A 16628-nucleotide genomic window follows, 5' to 3' on the forward strand; every position below is an offset into this window, starting at 1 on the left:
AAGAAAGAACAGTAAAATACTAAACACTAAGATAAAGATGCGCATGAATGTATTGTACTCTGACTCTGCAGGAAGTTAAGAGAGCAGAGGGGTGAGGGCAAGGCTTCTGCTCATACTTGTCTGTGCATAGTAATGACCTCATTCATTCACGCCGCGTAGGACACTGTTATGCGTTCGAAGACGTCTCCGTGTTGAGACTTGTGTCGGCTCCTAACGATCAATAATTGGTGTAATTAGTTATCAGCTAATTGTGTCAAAATAGTGCAGTTGTTACACACTGGCAGTTGGCACTCTGGCGCAACACAATATGTTAAATAAAGTCATGCACGGCAGAGGAAGCTACATTGTCATGATCCATCTGAAGACAATTTCTATACCTATACAGAATAGGTTCCACATGACACATTATACCATATTTATGCTGGTATGAATCATAATCGGATGTATGTGTTTCATTTGGACAAATCCGTCTGTATATCTTGTCTTGCCTGAGGTCCATTGAGGTGGTGGTTTTGGTGAGGGATGGGGTGTACGAAAAGCTCCTGTAGCCCATGGCATGATTTTGTACGAGCATTGGAGTTGGCACCCTTGCTAGACACAATGTGTGATGTGGCAGAAAGAAAACTGGTACACCTTATCATACATTAAATTTGCTGTTTTGACTTGTGCTTAATGGCATTGTTTTGCTTGGAACAGTCTTGTGAGTCTTGGGGTAAGTGCAAAAGCCAGCTGAGACTGTCGCTGTTAGGATTGGTGTCATGCAGGTTCCTCTGAACCATTGAGTTCCATGGAATCAGCTTTGCATCGCTCTGAGGTATTGCTGCTCTGAGGTAAAACAGACATGCTTTGTGGTGGTGGCCTCAAGAGTCAACAATTCCATTACACAAAGACAAAGACCAAGAATTACTTTGGAAAAGCGCAACAGTCATACATTACTTTCAAGGGGCAAATGGCAGTGTTATGGTTTTGTAATTAATGTGTTTGTAGTATAATGCCTGACAATATAGTCTGCTACAATTAAGTTGCTAGTTTCCCGGCTTTCTTGATGACACTTTTCTAGTTAACAAGGTTCAGCTGGACTTGTTGCAACACGGTGGCTATCTCAAGGTCAGAAATGTGTTTAATGTGTGACACACATTAATTCTTATACTGGAGTTGGAGTGATACGTTTCATGAATCACACGTGAGCCCCGTCGTAAGATGATTTCTGTGCTCAGAACTACGCTGGTTTCTACGCTTGGATGATAAATGAGTGCCAATGAGTGCAGCATATATCAAAAAGTGCCCTGATTCTCACAGTCAGTAGTGTGAACCTGATAATTCTGCAATCTCCTCTAGCCTCGTCTTTGTTGCCTTCATGATTTCCTTTAAAAGTTTCTTATATTTAAAAAGGAGCTGGCCCCAGCCGTGGCGCGACTGGCTGGGGCACCTGCAACGCACGCCGGCGACCCGGGTTCGATTCCCGCCCCGTGGTCCTTTCCGGATCCCACCCCAGTTCTCTCTCCCTCTCGCTTCCTGTCATACTCTCTACTGTCCTGTCCAATTAAAGGCATAAAAAGCCCAAAAAAATAATCTTTAAAAAAAAGGAGCTATCAATTATCAACAGTGAAACCTGCCACTCTCTCTCTCTCCTTCTTGTGCCTGCTCAGACTTGTTCCCAATTAAATGGAGGAGCGCGTAACGTTCAAGTTAGATCTTAATGGAGATTCTAAAACGGATAGTTCCGGTCCTTGATTGTGATTGGCTGAATCGCGTTTGATGCCGTTGTATATAGCACGATAAACACACACCTTGGCCGCATTTCGTTCTATTGTAATGCGCTAGCACAACTAGCACTAGAGTGGCTGCGTCTCGTTGTTGCATGGCAACCATTCATATGGAGGGAAAATATTTCTTGGCAGAAGAATGATTATCTATGAATACATTGTTACTTTTTTTGCTGTGCCTTTGTTTCATGAAATCTTGCTAGATGGACTTAGTAACCGTTTTAGAAAAGCAATAAGCCAGAAATCGAACAGCTAAGGGTGTTTTAGGCACTGCGCTTCACGCCATGCCTAACAACGCCCCTTAGCTGTTCCATTATACAGTATAAAGCACGACCTCTTGGGGCTTATGGGTGTAGCTTTTCGATGAGATCTTTGATCTGTCAGAGTGTTGTCATCTCCTTCCCACTTCTGATACCAATGTGTCAGAGCTTTAACCAATAGCAGTACCAACCAGTTTCAGCTTCCCTCTTGTGAAATTGGTCGTTGTAACAAAAACAACCAGTCAAATAGATGCAAAAGACTAGAGCCGGAACCAGAAACGTTTTTTTTTGTGTTTTTTATGTTCGATATTCTCCAAGACAATGACAAATAAACATATATGGTCTTCATGGCATTTCTAAAACAACAAATCTTACAGATGCCTATCACTTTTGCACAGTACAGTACATACAATAGCTATGTGATAAATGGCATTGTCTGGCTGGGGGAGCATGTGGAATGCATAGTAAAATAGTGTGGATGCTGTTCTTTTCTAAGTAGAAAGAAGAGGCGGGGCAGCTGCTAGCAGCGATGGAATGCTGCTCGTGATGCAGCACAAATGTTGCATGTCGCTCAGATACCTGCAGCGGCCTGTTCAGATCTAACCACGTGGAATGAAAGTGTGATGTTGGCCAATAGCGTTTTGTTTTATTGCTCATTGTTTGTGCTGGATCTTGTGACGAGGCCATTTTTGGATCATCTCAGACGTGAGGCATGGGATGGCTCAATGCATGGCACAGTTTGAGGTTTCTCATGTCCTGAGGTTCACTGTTTTAGTTGTGGCTTGTTATCACCTGTTGTGTTTGCGTGGTCGTGTCCACATGTTGTGATGTTGCTTGTTTGTATAGTCCTAGTCCATACATTAAGATGCTTGTTTGTTTCAAAGTTGCCCTTGTTTGCCAGTCTGTCGTGCATGGTCTTAGGTTATTAGTGGCACACTACAGAGAGACTTGACACTGAAAGACTCTGTGCCCCTTTAGGCTGCGGTGAATGGAGACGCGCTGCCGGTGGACGGACTGTCCGCGGAGAACGACGGCGGCCTGAAGATGACCAGTGAGAGCAGCCCTCTGACGGCCGCAGAGCCGCCCTCGCCCTTCAGCCCAAAGCAGAGCGGAGCTGCAGAACCGCCCTCACCCTTCAGCCCAAAGCAAAACGGAGGCGCTGCATCACCTGCAGGTAACATCACACACACGCACGCATGCACGCACACACACACACACAGCCCAAAGCAGAGTGGAGGTGTAGAACCGCCCTCACCCTTCAGCCCAAAGCAAAACGGAGGCGCTGCATCACCTGCAGGTAACATCACACACACGCACGCACGCACACACACACATACACACACACACACACACAGCCCAAAGCAGAGTGGAGGTGTAGAACCGCCCTCACCCTTCAGCCCAAAGCAAAACGGAGGCGCTGCATCACCTGCAGGTAACATCACACACACACACGCACGCACCCACGCACGCACGCACGCATGCACGCACGCACGCACGCACGCACGCACACACACACACACACACACACACACACACACACACACATACACACACTCTCTCTCTCTCTGATCTCTTTCACTTCCCCTGTGCGGCATTAAGCATCCATGCACAGATATTTCAAAAGTATCGCAATACCCTGAAATGAAAAACGTCACAGTCTCTAATTTCAGTAGGATCGATACTTTTAAGAATGACAGTGCTGTTCTGCAGTAAGGTATTTCATGTTAGTGTGCGCAAGTCACTTTGCAAGTCACTTTGTAACTGAGCTCACTGTCTCAGACAACATGGTAATGTGCTTACATGGCCAAATGTGACCCTGTAAAGCGGAACCAGTCATTTTGGTAAAATTTACTAAATTAAGTTATTGTGCTCACGTGAACGGCCATAAACTAAGCTTTCCAACGATGTGTATATCAAGGGTATTACACAAACTATCGCTAAGATAACCGCATCCAAAGTTGACATGGTTCTCCTGTCACGATATGCTAGAAGAGGAGAAATCACCTTTTTAAGCGGCGCGTGCACAACGGGAATGACAGCAAATGTGTTGAATCCTGCCGGGTTTAACAGTCAAAACGTATGTTTTTCCGTGAAATGCGTTCACGATATGAAACTGTAGACTGCATACAGTCAAATTATGCGTTGTATGTATCAAATTATATGTTGTGAAATTCAACATTTTAACCCGGAAGTTTGTTATTGTTGATTTTCTCAAAATAACGTTGTGCGCAAAACGACTGATTTCGCTTTGAATGGTTTAGGAAGCACATACAGTACATGTATGGGCCTCTCCATATAATTAGGAGGCCTGTAGGTTCACATCGGTCAGTGCTGGATTATTTGAAAGAACTGCAGCTGGATGGAGGTCACTCTGATTCGGAGTGTAATTTCTGTGGGCTTCAGTATTTTAGGGAGGTGCTCCGCAGAGCTGGGAGCCGTCGTGTTCATTCCCTTCTCAGCATTTTTTAATCTCTCCTCCATCCTCAAGGCTGCCACCAGACACCCCCTCAGCCAGATCATGAGTCTCTCCTCTGCCTGCTACAAGGCCTGGTGACCCCTTTCTCACACAACCTGAGTTTTACACAACCACACTCTCCCTGCAGAACAGTCAGAGTGAAAAACATGTTTAGTCTGTGGACACACTCGGACCAAGTACCACACGTAAGGAAGTCAGGGAAGTTACAGATGTACTACATATTTACTTACAGTTCTGCTTCTACGTTATAAGCAAGGTTCAGGGGCACATCATTTTGTAGAATATGAATTCTGTTGTGCTTGCATGGACAGTTGGATGGAAAATGCTCTTGACGTTCTGTTAAGTACATTTGCGTGCAGAGGTCTAAAATTATATTGCTTTCAAATGTAGTTTTATGGGTTTTCTGCATGAGGCACATGTGCTCATATACGCGCGCGCACACACACACACACACACAGATGCACACACACACACACATACACGCAGAGACATATACACACTCTCACAGACCCGTGCGCACACATACACACTGACAGCGACGCACGCTGACAGAAATACTCTCTGAGCCCATCTGGGTTTATGCGACGGCTCAAGCAAGCATCCACACATCCACATGTGCACACTCAGTCTGTCCCTGGAATGCCAGACCTCAATCATGCTGGAGCTGAACTGCAGTAGATTCAGTTCTTCTCTCTACCTACAGACTAGTGCACACACACACACACACACACACACACACACACACACACTCACACACACACACACTCACACTTACACTCACACACACACACACACACACACACACACACACACACACACACACACACACACACATACATACACACATACACTCACAAACATACACACTGAGACATAGACAAGCACAAATGCACTCAAATTCTTACACACATAGACATACACACACACACACACACACACACACACAAGCAAACACACACAGAATAAGATACACACACACATCAGCTTGGACATTGCCAAGGTCTCTGTTATCTATTCCCACCTGTCCCCTGTGCCTCCCTGTCTCTCCCTCACTATCTCATGGACTTCCCCCCACACAGACGCAGACGTGAACCAGCTGTCAGCCAGCAGGAAGAGAATCCGCAAGCGCTCCGTATCAGAAGATGAATCCTCCTGTAGCGAGGTACAGCAATCTCTACAGTACATACCCTCTTGGGTGGTGGGCTTCCCAGAGCCCCCACCCGAACACCACAACAGGTTAAATACAGAAAACCACAACAGGTTAAATACAGTCATTTCCCGTGTATCAGCTGCATTGTGTACAGCATAAGCCGCAGGACAGTGTTTTATGCAAGTTAAAGGACACAAGACCATATCAATACCATAGGAACTACCCACGTGTATTAACCTCATAGCTGAAGAAATTTTGCACAATCAATGTATAAGCCGCAGCTAATATAGTTGGGAAATGAGGGTAATGGAGAGATAAAAGGACATGGTGTGTGTGTGTGTGTGTGTGTGTGTGTGTGTGTGTGTGTGTGTGTGTGTGTGTGTGTGTGTGTGTGTGTGTGTGTGTGTGTGTGTGTGTGTGTGTGTGTGTGTGTGTGTGTGTGTGTGTGTGTGTGTGTGTGTGTGTGTGTGTGTGTGTGTGTGCGGTGTGTGAGTATATGTCTTATGCCCAGTGCCGTTAGCTGACATCTCTGATTCTGAACACCAGGTCTTTATATTACACGAGCAGAAACACGACCGACCAGTTTAGCCACAGTGGTAGTGCTTTAGCTGCAGATCCAGGCAATAGGTTTGCTGTTTTTATGATGTGGTATGTGTGGTGTGTGTGTGTTTGAGGTATGTGTGTATATGTGGTTTGTATGCGTACGTATGTGGTGTGTATAAGTATTTCATGTGTTTATGTGTATTTGCAGTCTGTACGTGTATCTGCGCTGTGTATGTGTATCTGCAGTGCGTTCTTTTTTGTGTATTTGTGGTGCGTTTTGTGTACGTGTGGTGTGTATGTGCACGTGTAATGCCCCCCTGCTCCCTGCTGTGTATGTGTGGTGTGTGTATACATGCGTATGTGGTGTGTATGTGTAGTGTGTATAGTATGTGTGGTGTGTATACATGCGTACGTGGTGTGTATGTGCATGTGTAATGCCCCCCTGCTCCCTGCTGTGTATGTGTGGTGTGTGTATACATGTGGTGTGTATGTGTAGTGTGTATAGTATGTGTGGTGTGTATACATGTGTACGTGGTGTGTATGTGCATTTGTAATGCCCCCCTGCTCCCTGCTGTGTATGTGTACGCGTACGTGGTGTGTATGTGCATGTGTATGTGTAGTGTGTATAGTATGTGTGGTGTGTATACATGCGTACGTGGTGTGTATGTGCATGTGTAATGCCTCCCTCCGTGTTGTCTGGTCCCAGGAGGAGAAGGCGCGTGTGCTCCCCGGCTGTGTATGTGTATGTGTATGTGTATGCGTACGTGGTGTGTATGTGCATGTGTAATGCCCCCCTGCTCCCTGTTGTCCGGTCCCAGGAGGAGAAGGCGCGTGTGCTCCCCGGCTGTGCGTCCAGCCTGCGGCAGCGGCCGTCCCCCAGGACCATCTTCCAGGCCGGCCTGACGCCCCTCAGCAAGCCCCGCAGCAGAGACCGCGGCCGCCAGCCCGCCGGCAAGCCTGACCGCAGCTACCCTCTGGTGAGACGCCACACAGAGAAATGGCACCTCAACACATGCACACACACACATACACATGCACACACCCTTACAGAAATAGGTTTTTGGGCAAACAGTTACCGCACATTTGCGGCAAAGTCATTTTTTTACACAAACAGTTGCAGTTCACTTTTGGCAAGGTTACAGCAAATTTGCAGCAATGTCATATGCAAATTAGTTCCCTGGAAGTGTAGTGTGAAATCTCTGGCGAACACATTTGCCACTAGTGCCAAAGTCCTGGCAAAACTCATTGTTGCCAGAACTTTGCTGGAAGTTTGCCTCTAGTGGCCAACATTGGCAAACTTCTGCCTATATTTTCTGGTGAACTCATTTGTTTCCCATAAATCATCCACAAGTTTGCTGCAAACCTGGCGCAAACATTTAACTTAAGGGCACACATGCTGTACACAAGCACACACACACAAAAGACATTTACTAAGTAGTATATTTGCTAATCTCAATTTTAAGTTGTGTGATGTTGGGGAAAAATGTGATAAATGCCCATCATCATAATGAACAGGTTGCTAATTCTCACACACGCACACACACTTCCGTCATCATTCTCACACACGCACACACACTTCCATCATAATTCTCACACACGCACACACACTTCCGTCATCATTCCTGTGCAACTTCTTGCTAAATGAGTGCCCACGTAAGAGAGTTAAGCAAGTTCCAGAGAGGAGGCTCCCCGCTAACACAGGCGTCCTCTGTCTCCGAGCCGCGAGATGCCACCGGGTGCTGGGGATTGTGAGCTGTCAATCACAGAGTGGAACAGATGTGGAATGTGCTTGTTTTTTGGAAATGAAACAACAAACAACACCTCCGTAGCCCTCATCTTTCACCGGGCTGTGTGCCTGAGGGCTGAATTGGGTGCTGGTAGTGCTTCTCTGTGTGCTCAGGCCTGAGGGCTGAATTAGGGTGCTGGTAGTGCTTCTCTGTGTGCTCAGTCCTGAGGGCTGAATTAGGGTGCTGGTAGTGCTTCTCTGTGTGCTCAGGCCTGAGGGCTGAATTAGGGTGCTGGTAGTGCTTCTCTGTGTTTCGGGGTGTGTATGCGGTTTCTAGTTTCGCTCGTTGTGCTGATTGAGTGGTGGAAAGCCTCGTGACTCCTCTGACAGCTTTTTGACATCCACTCAACACACAGCAGGGGTCCCTCTCTCTCTCTCACACACACACACACACACACACACTCACACACTTTCTCTTTTCTTTCGCTCATGTTCATAATGCTTAGACACACATATAGGTGCACAATCTAAACATACTAAACATACAGACTAAACATACACTATACGCAAATTGCACCCACACTCACCTGCGTCTCTGGTGCCCCACAGATATGCTGTCAACACTGCTGCATAACACATTAGGTTTATTGAAGTTACACTACAGTGTGGTATTGTCCCCGGGATAATTGTTCTTTTATTGATCTAGGTAGGGATGGAATTTCACGGCGGCCACAATGGCCATGTTGGATGCCACACCCAGTGATTGGCATGGCTTTATTTCAGTTAGCCTAATGGGTGGTTTGATTTGCATGGAGAGATGATCTTTTGTTGTAATTTATGACATTTATTTATTTACGACACATGACAAAGAAAATTGGAGTCCCTAAAGGTTGGATTTTCCTTCATTTATTTAATTAAGGCATTAAGATCGATTTCCAAATGATGTTTTTTTATTCCTCTTTGTAGTCAACTTGAGCATGTGTATGTACTGGGTATGTATTATGTAAACTTATGAGCACAATTATGTAAACGTATGAGCACAGCTGTATATCGTTGCACCTTGATGAAGGACCTTGGTCCGAAACGTTGTGCTAAATAAACCTGGGAGCTGCTATCAGTGTGCGGACCTTTATCATTTCTTTTCACAACTGTATAGCTACAACTGACTCTTACAACGATAACTCTTGAATTTCGCCTTGGGGATCAATAAAGTATCTATCTATCTATCTATCTATCTATCTAGCCATCGTTTTGCATGTTGTAGCATTGGGCAGAGTCATGGTTGAAATTGGACAACTTATTTCTTAGTTATGATATGAGCTTAAGACTTTGTACTTTGCACGTGGACTGGAGACTTTGCCCATCATTCAAACTCAGGCTCTCACTCTGTTTTTTTTGGGGGTTTTTTTATCCGCACAGATGTCTGTGTCTGCCTGCGGTGAGCCCACCGCGGTGCCGTCGGGGGTCCCTGCGAGCCCGTCCCTGGAGCTGCTGGAGCAGGACTCTAAGGACTCGGCCCAGAGCAGCGCCACCTCCACCTCCGTCTCCACCTCCGCCGCCGCCCCCTCCCTGGGCTCCACCGAGGTCACCAGCCAGCCCGAGTACAAGGTACCCGCCGCGCAAGCATCCAATGCTGGTCACTAGACACACACACACACACACAGACGCACGCACGCACGCACGCAGACAGACAGACAGACAGACAGACAGACAGACAGACAGACAGACACACAAACACACACACGTACTGTAGCATTGAATTCTCACTTTCCACACTGGATTCTTTCAGTGTGCTTTTCAGACAGTGACAGCAATATGAAAATAGAAACAGTGCATCTAAACAAAAAGTTCTACTTCAAAAATGTCCAACACCACATTACGCTGCACAGCACTGCTTCAATCACATCCAGTGTACGACATTCTGATTGAAAACAAGATACGCGCTTGCATGGCATGCAGTTAGGGCATGGCAGAAGACTTTCCACTCATCCCTAATCCAACACCCCCCCCCCCCTCACACACACACACACACACACACACACACATCAGCCATGGTGGCAGCTGGCCTGTGCAGTAGCAGTTTCAGAGCTCACTACCAGAGGAAGGAAGAAAAGGGATAAGTATGGGATGTGGGGAACATATTCCAAACCAAACACATGGCCGCTGCTCTTCCAAGTGCAGCTGCAACACAAGCCCTTCCTGTCCAAGTCTGTGCTTCCTCTCCGGCCTGGCTACCGGCCCCAGACACAGAGCCCCATCCATAGGTAGTGCTTCCTCTCCAGCCTGGCTACCGGCCCCAGACACAGAGCCCCATCCACAGGTAGTGCTTCCTCTCCAGCTCATGGCTCACCGCCACTGACGTTTTCAGCATTGAGTAAGCAGTGGATCTCATTGGATCTGCATGCTGGGCTCAGTGGATCTCATTGGGTCACACACACAGACACACAGACACACACGCACACACACACACACACACACACACACACACACACACACACACACACACACACACACACACACGTACACACACAGACACACGTACACACACATACACACACAGACACAGACACAGACACACACACACACACACACACACACACACACACACACAGACACCACACACACACACCATACACACACACACTTCTCCTGCCCGTAGCGGGCTGCCACTTGTCTCGTCTTGCCCTCTTGCTCCTGTTGCTTTGAATCTGCTCCCCATTATCCCCGTGTTTGTCCACCTGGCTGTACCTCAATGGCGGGCACAAAGAGGGGGGGGGGGGGGCGGGGGGCTCAGGCTTGAGCTGAGGAGAACGTGTGTTTGTGTGGGTCACACAAAACAGCCCGTGCTGAGAGAGAGAGCAGATGGGGCAACAGGACACAAGCAGTATCCCCCCACAAAAAGATACTCTTATTCAGCACCATACAGCCAACTCTCACACACACAAAAACACACACTAGCAATTCTGCAAGTTCCCATGAAGATCTATTGCAGTCTTTTTTTTATTACCATCTGGTAGTTTGATGAACTGGGATTGAACTTGGAACTTGATGACCAGACTTGGAAACCACAGCTTCTGACAGGGCTTCCAGAAGTCAAGTAGGAGACATGAGGATCCCTGGCCTTCATATCCTTCAGTTTCCGCAAGTGCTTGTCTTTCCTTCCCATGATCCTACACCACCCCTCCCTCACCCCCCCTCACCTCGCTCTCTCTCTCTCCTGTCTCCCACTCAGGACAGTAAAGGCTTTGGCATCGGGGAGCTGGTCTGGGGGAAGATCAAAGGCTTCTCCTGGTGGCCTGGCATCGTGGTGACCTGGCGTGCCACCGGCAAACGGCAGGCTACCCACGGCATGAGGTGGCTGCAGTGGTTTGGGGACGGCAAATTCTCAGAGGTAAGGGGGAAATCAGAGACAGTAGCGTTTTGGCAATTCTGTATTGCCATTCAGCGATGTACAAAGATTCTTCTACAAGAATGAGTAGAATGGGTAATATAGCACAAATATTTTTTTCAGTAGCTTTTAGTGTTGTTATCGAGGGGTCTATGTAAGCAGGAGGTAACGCTGAAGTAGATATTCTTGAGTGAACAGAAGACAAGGCTCGTATTCACCGTCTGTTCCCCTCAGGTGTCAGCTGATAAGCTTGAGGCCATCACAGCGTTCCCCAAGTACTTCAACCAGTCCTCCTACACCAAGCTGGCATCCTACCGCCGGGCCATCTTCCAGGCTCTCGAGGTGAGTGAGAATACTCTTGAGTGAGTATTCCCACTTCTCTGCTGATTTAGTAGTGTGTGCGGGGTCATGGGCAGTGTGAGATTTGTGTCTGCAGCAGTGTGTGTGTTAGAAAGCCCAAACGTAAAACATGGTTTTGATATAATAAACGTTTGGGCTAATTTAGGTTCAAATGCTTTGTTGAATATGGGCCCAGATAGTCAGCAATCACTGTCTCTGTCTCTGTGTGTGTGTGTGTGTGTGTGTGTGTGTGTGTGTGTCTGCCAGCATGTGCCTAAGTCAAGCTGATAACACACGTCGCGTCTGTGTGAGCAATGTTGCTGGCCAGTGTTCCTGGGAATTTGGTTATTACAGTGTAAGTGATGGTGTAATAATGGGATAATAAATCTCTCTCCTTGTCTAACGGCTGTCAGAGCCGCACATTTTTCTCCATAGGCCGTAAACTAAACTGTTTTTCAGCTATACAGAGAGGCCTTTAAGGAAATTGCCATCCTACAACTCACTTGTTGCTTCAACCTAATCAAATCCTATTTTTCGTGGAAGAGTGGACGTTACCCTTGATCGTATCAACTGACCGCACAGCTACATTAGTTTAGTCTGTTAAAGTTAAGCGATTTTGTTTTACTCTTACTCAAACGTAGGTGATGTTGACAGTGTTTACAAGTTGCGAAAGCCGGCTGGTTGCACTAGTAAACGTTTTTTGATAAAAAAGCTGTTGGACCCGTGATTTTGGACTTGAGAACGGAATTGTTGTTTGGGTTCTCTCGGGTTCTGTGATTAATCATGACCGTCCATTCAGAATAAATGGAACCGGTTATGTGGTTGACCAGCACCATCACTCAAAGTGTTGCCCCCACGTATCATCCCCCTGACTCACTCTTTATGTGTGTGTGTGTGTGTGTGTGTGTGTGTGTGTGTGTGTGTGTGTGTGTGTGTGTGTGTGTGTGTGTGTTCCTGAGAAGAGGTTCGTTGGTATTTCAAACAAGGGGAAGTGTGGTGATTGGCGCCAAAGACAAACATGACGCATGTGTGTGCTTGGTAACCTAGTGCTGGTCCTCTGTTATGCTATAGCTGCTCTTGGCAGCAGGTGCTTCATGTGTGTGTGTGTGTGTGTGTGTGTGTGAGTGAGTGAGTGAGAGAGAGTGCATTTGTGTGTGTGAAAATGAGTTGATGTTTGTGTGAGAGAGAACATGTGTGTGTGTGTGTGTGTGTGTGTGTGTGTGTGTGTGTGTGTGTGTGTGTGTGTGTGTGTGTGTGTGTGTGTGTGTGTGTGTGTGTGTGTGTGTGTGTGTGTGTGTGTGTGTGTGTGTGTGTGTGTGTGTGTGTGTGTGTGTGTGTGTGTGAGAGAGAGAGAGAGAGAGAGAGAGAGAGAGACTTGCTTGGGAGAGAGCTATGTGACAGTTGGTGAGTAGGAACTTCAAGGGAGTGTCCAAGGAATTCCCCAACGGTATTTTCATTGTCAAGTTACAAATTGTGGGACAACTGCAGGGGGATAGATCCATGCCCAGACACGTCACGTTTCCTGATGCCTGCGTGTGTGAACCACAAGGCTGTGCCCCAGTCTAATGTGTGCAGATACCGTATCTTTTGTTTGCTCTCATTATGTGAGAAGCACCTGTGGCTCAGCAGGTGTTTGCTTGATAGCTTAGTTCCCAAGATCTCACTCACCATTCAGCTGCTAGTCTAGAAGCCAAGGCTGTCAGCCTGTCTGTATGCCTGTCAGTTGCTGGGATTCTGTTGTCTGTATGCCTGTCAGTCGCTGAGATTCAGTTGTGTGTATGCCTGTCAGTCGCTGAGATTATGTTGTCTGTATGCCTGTCGGTCGCTGAGATTCTGTTGTCTGCATGCCTGTCAGTCGCTGAGATTCAGTTGTGTGTATGCCTGTCAGTCGCTGAGATTCTGTTGTCTGTATGCCTGTCGGTCGATGAGATTCTGTTGTCTGTATGCCTGTCAGTCGCTGAGATTCTGTTGTCTGTATGCCTGTCAGTCACAGGGATTCTGTTATCACACCAGCTTGTCTCAGTTTTCGTTTGTTTGCCTTCTTTATCTCGTGGTGTCTCACTCTCACACCTGTGTGTTTCCATCCGTCTGTCTCTGCCGTGGCTGGCAGGTGGCGAGCGCGCGTGCGGAGAAGACCTTCCCGCCCTGTGAGTCGGACGTCCCGGACGACCAGGTGAAGCCTATGCTGGACTGGGCCAACGGGGGCTTCCTGCCCAAAGGCCTGGAGGGCCTCAAGCCCACCGAGAACTCTGGTGAGTCAGAGTCAGAGTAGCAGTGTCATCAAAAGCACAAGCCACAAGCACAACTGATGTTGGTCCCTCTTCTCCTGCCCTTCCCTTCACTTGACTTCACTTGAACTGTCGTTCTATTCTATGAAGTAGTAGTAGTAGTACTTAGAATTACTTAGCAGTCTTGAATATCCCCTTGGGGATCAATAAATATCTGTCTGTCTATCTATCTACAGTATCTATCTATCTATCTATCTATCTATATATCTACAGTATCTATCTATCTGTCTTACTGCTACACTGAGGGTTAGAAGAAGGCCATGTGTGTGTACATTTCCTCGAGTCGCTTTAGTACTCCTATAAGTGACCTACACTAAAGACTCAACACTAAGACACTATTTTGTTAGTGCCACTGTTAGTGCCACAAAACTAAACTTTTGTTAAGCCACCAGGATTGTAGCGAATGTAGTAGCATAACCGCAGGTTCACCACCTCAGCCTCATGACGTGAGCGAATTGAGTGGAGTCACTTTGACATCAGTGTTTGGATAGATGGCGTGAAGGAATGTGGTGGCGCAGTGGTAATGGTAGCAAAAGATAAACGCAAATCAGACAATGAGTCATCCCCAAACAAGTGCTCAAGTCTGACAGACTATATGCTTAAATCCTTTAGGGCACACGCTATATTGAGTAACTGTCATGAACTCAAGGGTGGCTCAGTTTCATTTATCTCTCTCAGTAGTCAGCGTATGCTGTATTAACGCATATGACATGTCTCAGTAATTGGATGTCATCGCCCCATGGCGCTTTCGACAAGACCAGGCATCAACATCTGTGGGTGTGAAAAAAATCTATAGCTCCTGGGTCACCAGGGCCCCATCTCTCCCTTGGTGGCCCTGTACCCATGTCTCTAAGACTAGGTCCATATGTCTACAGTAGTACAGGGAAATGTTCCTGTTTTGATATAAAACTTAAGTTATTGTACAGCGATCCATCAGAAAGTTAGAGGGAAATGATAGCATCGTGTCATCACCCATATCTTTGAATTATGAGACCTGAGATTCTGTGAAACCACAGCAGGTGTCTCACAGATGTATGGTCTGCTGCTGTTCCCTAGTTGCCATCCTGGGTCTTGAAGTCGTAATGCTGAACTTTTTAAAAGGCTTATGTAGAGCATAATGGAAACAGTCTGTCATCACAGCTGGGATTGTAGAGTTGGGATCTTTAAAACCCATCTCAAATGTACCCTTGAAAAAACATCCCTTAACTTCCTGGTTTTTTTTTCTTTCTTTCTTTCTTTCGCTCTCTCTCTCTCCCTCTCTCCCTCTCTCCTCTGTGTGAAACAGAGAACAGTCCTCTCACCTCCCATGTGCTGGACGTCAGCCTGTCCGACTACTTCCCCACGTCCAAGAGGCCAAGGATCAGCGTGTGCAAGACCAAGACGGGTGCGGAGGACGTCTACAGCAGAGGTCAGGAGGTGGACCACACACACACTGTGATGGTCTGCTGACCACATTTCTTTTTTTTTAAGTATATTTTTGGGGCTTTTATGCCTTTAATGATAGGATAGTGAAGAGAGACAGGAAGTGAATGGGAGAGAGCGTTGGGGTGGGATCTGGAAAGGACCATGGGGCGGGAATCGAACCCGGGTCGCCAGCGTACGGTGCAGGTGCCCCAGCCAGTTGCGCGACAGCTGGGGCCGCCCTTGCCATTTCTTAGCAGAGGTTTTCAGGTGAAGTGTTTTCTCAGGTGCGTTTGGGCTTACCCTCTCCTCTCCTCCTGTTTTCATTTCAGAGCAAATGGTTCATGAAGTCTTGAAGAATTCCGGCAGCATCGAAGGTACGTACAGTATCAAGGAGCATCAAGTGCGAACATGTGATCATATCTAAGGCATTTGTTGTTGGTGTTCATGTGCAGTACGTACAGTATCAAGGAGCATCAAGTGCGAACATGTGATCATATCTAAGGCATTTGTTGGTGTTCATGTGCAGACATGGCAAAAAAAAAAAGTGATTTCCCTCCCTCACAGATTTTTGCCTGTCCTGTGGGAAAACGCGAGTAGCAACTTTCCACCCACTCTTTGAAGGAGGCCTGTGCCAGGGATGCAAGGTAAGAGCACTGCAGCCTGCTCGCCTGTCAATCAAATGAAGATGATACACAGAGGCAGACATCCCGGGGTCAGAAAGTAAAAGTCCTGCCAAGTAATTTAATCCAACCATTTTGGAAACCAGCTCATCCTAATTGCCAGGTAGATCAGATAATTTGTGATATCACCTGTGTGAAGTGCACAGGTAGAAAGAATATATGGCAGGACTTTTACTCTTTGAAAGGAATGTACCAGGAATGTCCGCCTCTGATGATACAGTTCATTCTCTTACAGAGTTATGGTCTGTAGTTTTTATGTTTTTTGTTACTGTGAATTTATTATCACTGGTGATATTTGATATTGTTGTTATTACTATTATGATTAATGCAGGCTTTTCAACTTTATTGGAAACTATTATGTTTAACTAATGTGGCGTTCATGTACTGTAAGTCGCTTTTGACAAGAGCATCTGCCCAACACCAGAATCAGAACCAGAATCATAGATGATTCTGCTGGGGTCAGCGCTTAAGTGTGGACAAACGTGGGTCTCCATCAAAGGCAGAACCGATAAGCGCAATGCCCGCTGACGGCGTCTGATGCACGTCAAGTGGCGCCAAAGTGTAGAACTCCATTATAACGGAACAAAGCCCACTGGTGATGTCTGGTG

General features: G+C 46.8%; 1 protein-coding gene across 2 annotated transcripts in view; it reads left to right on the plus strand.

The window, feature by feature from the left end:
• dnmt3bb.1 (DNA (cytosine-5-)-methyltransferase 3 beta, duplicate b.1) overlaps positions 1 to 16628 on the plus strand; it is a 48899-nt gene that overhangs the window by 12976 nt on the left and 19295 nt on the right. For both annotated transcript variants that reach the window (XM_062540879.1, XM_062540880.1), the window contains exons 3-12: positions 3005 to 3200; positions 5582 to 5664; positions 7014 to 7172; positions 9341 to 9529; positions 11154 to 11312; positions 11544 to 11651; positions 13759 to 13900; positions 15222 to 15344; positions 15670 to 15714; positions 15905 to 15984. In XM_062540879.1, coding sequence (XP_062396863.1) covers positions 3005 to 3200; positions 5582 to 5664; positions 7014 to 7172; positions 9341 to 9529; positions 11154 to 11312; positions 11544 to 11651; positions 13759 to 13900; positions 15222 to 15344; positions 15670 to 15714; positions 15905 to 15984 — 1284 coding nt within the window. The remainder of the gene's footprint in view (positions 1 to 3004; positions 3201 to 5581; positions 5665 to 7013; positions 7173 to 9340; positions 9530 to 11153; positions 11313 to 11543; positions 11652 to 13758; positions 13901 to 15221; positions 15345 to 15669; positions 15715 to 15904; positions 15985 to 16628) is intronic.

This window comes from Sardina pilchardus, chromosome 7, assembly GCF_963854185.1.
Source record: "Sardina pilchardus chromosome 7, fSarPil1.1, whole genome shotgun sequence".
In the NCBI taxonomy this organism is placed as follows: Eukaryota; Metazoa; Chordata; class Actinopteri; order Clupeiformes; family Clupeidae; genus Sardina; species Sardina pilchardus.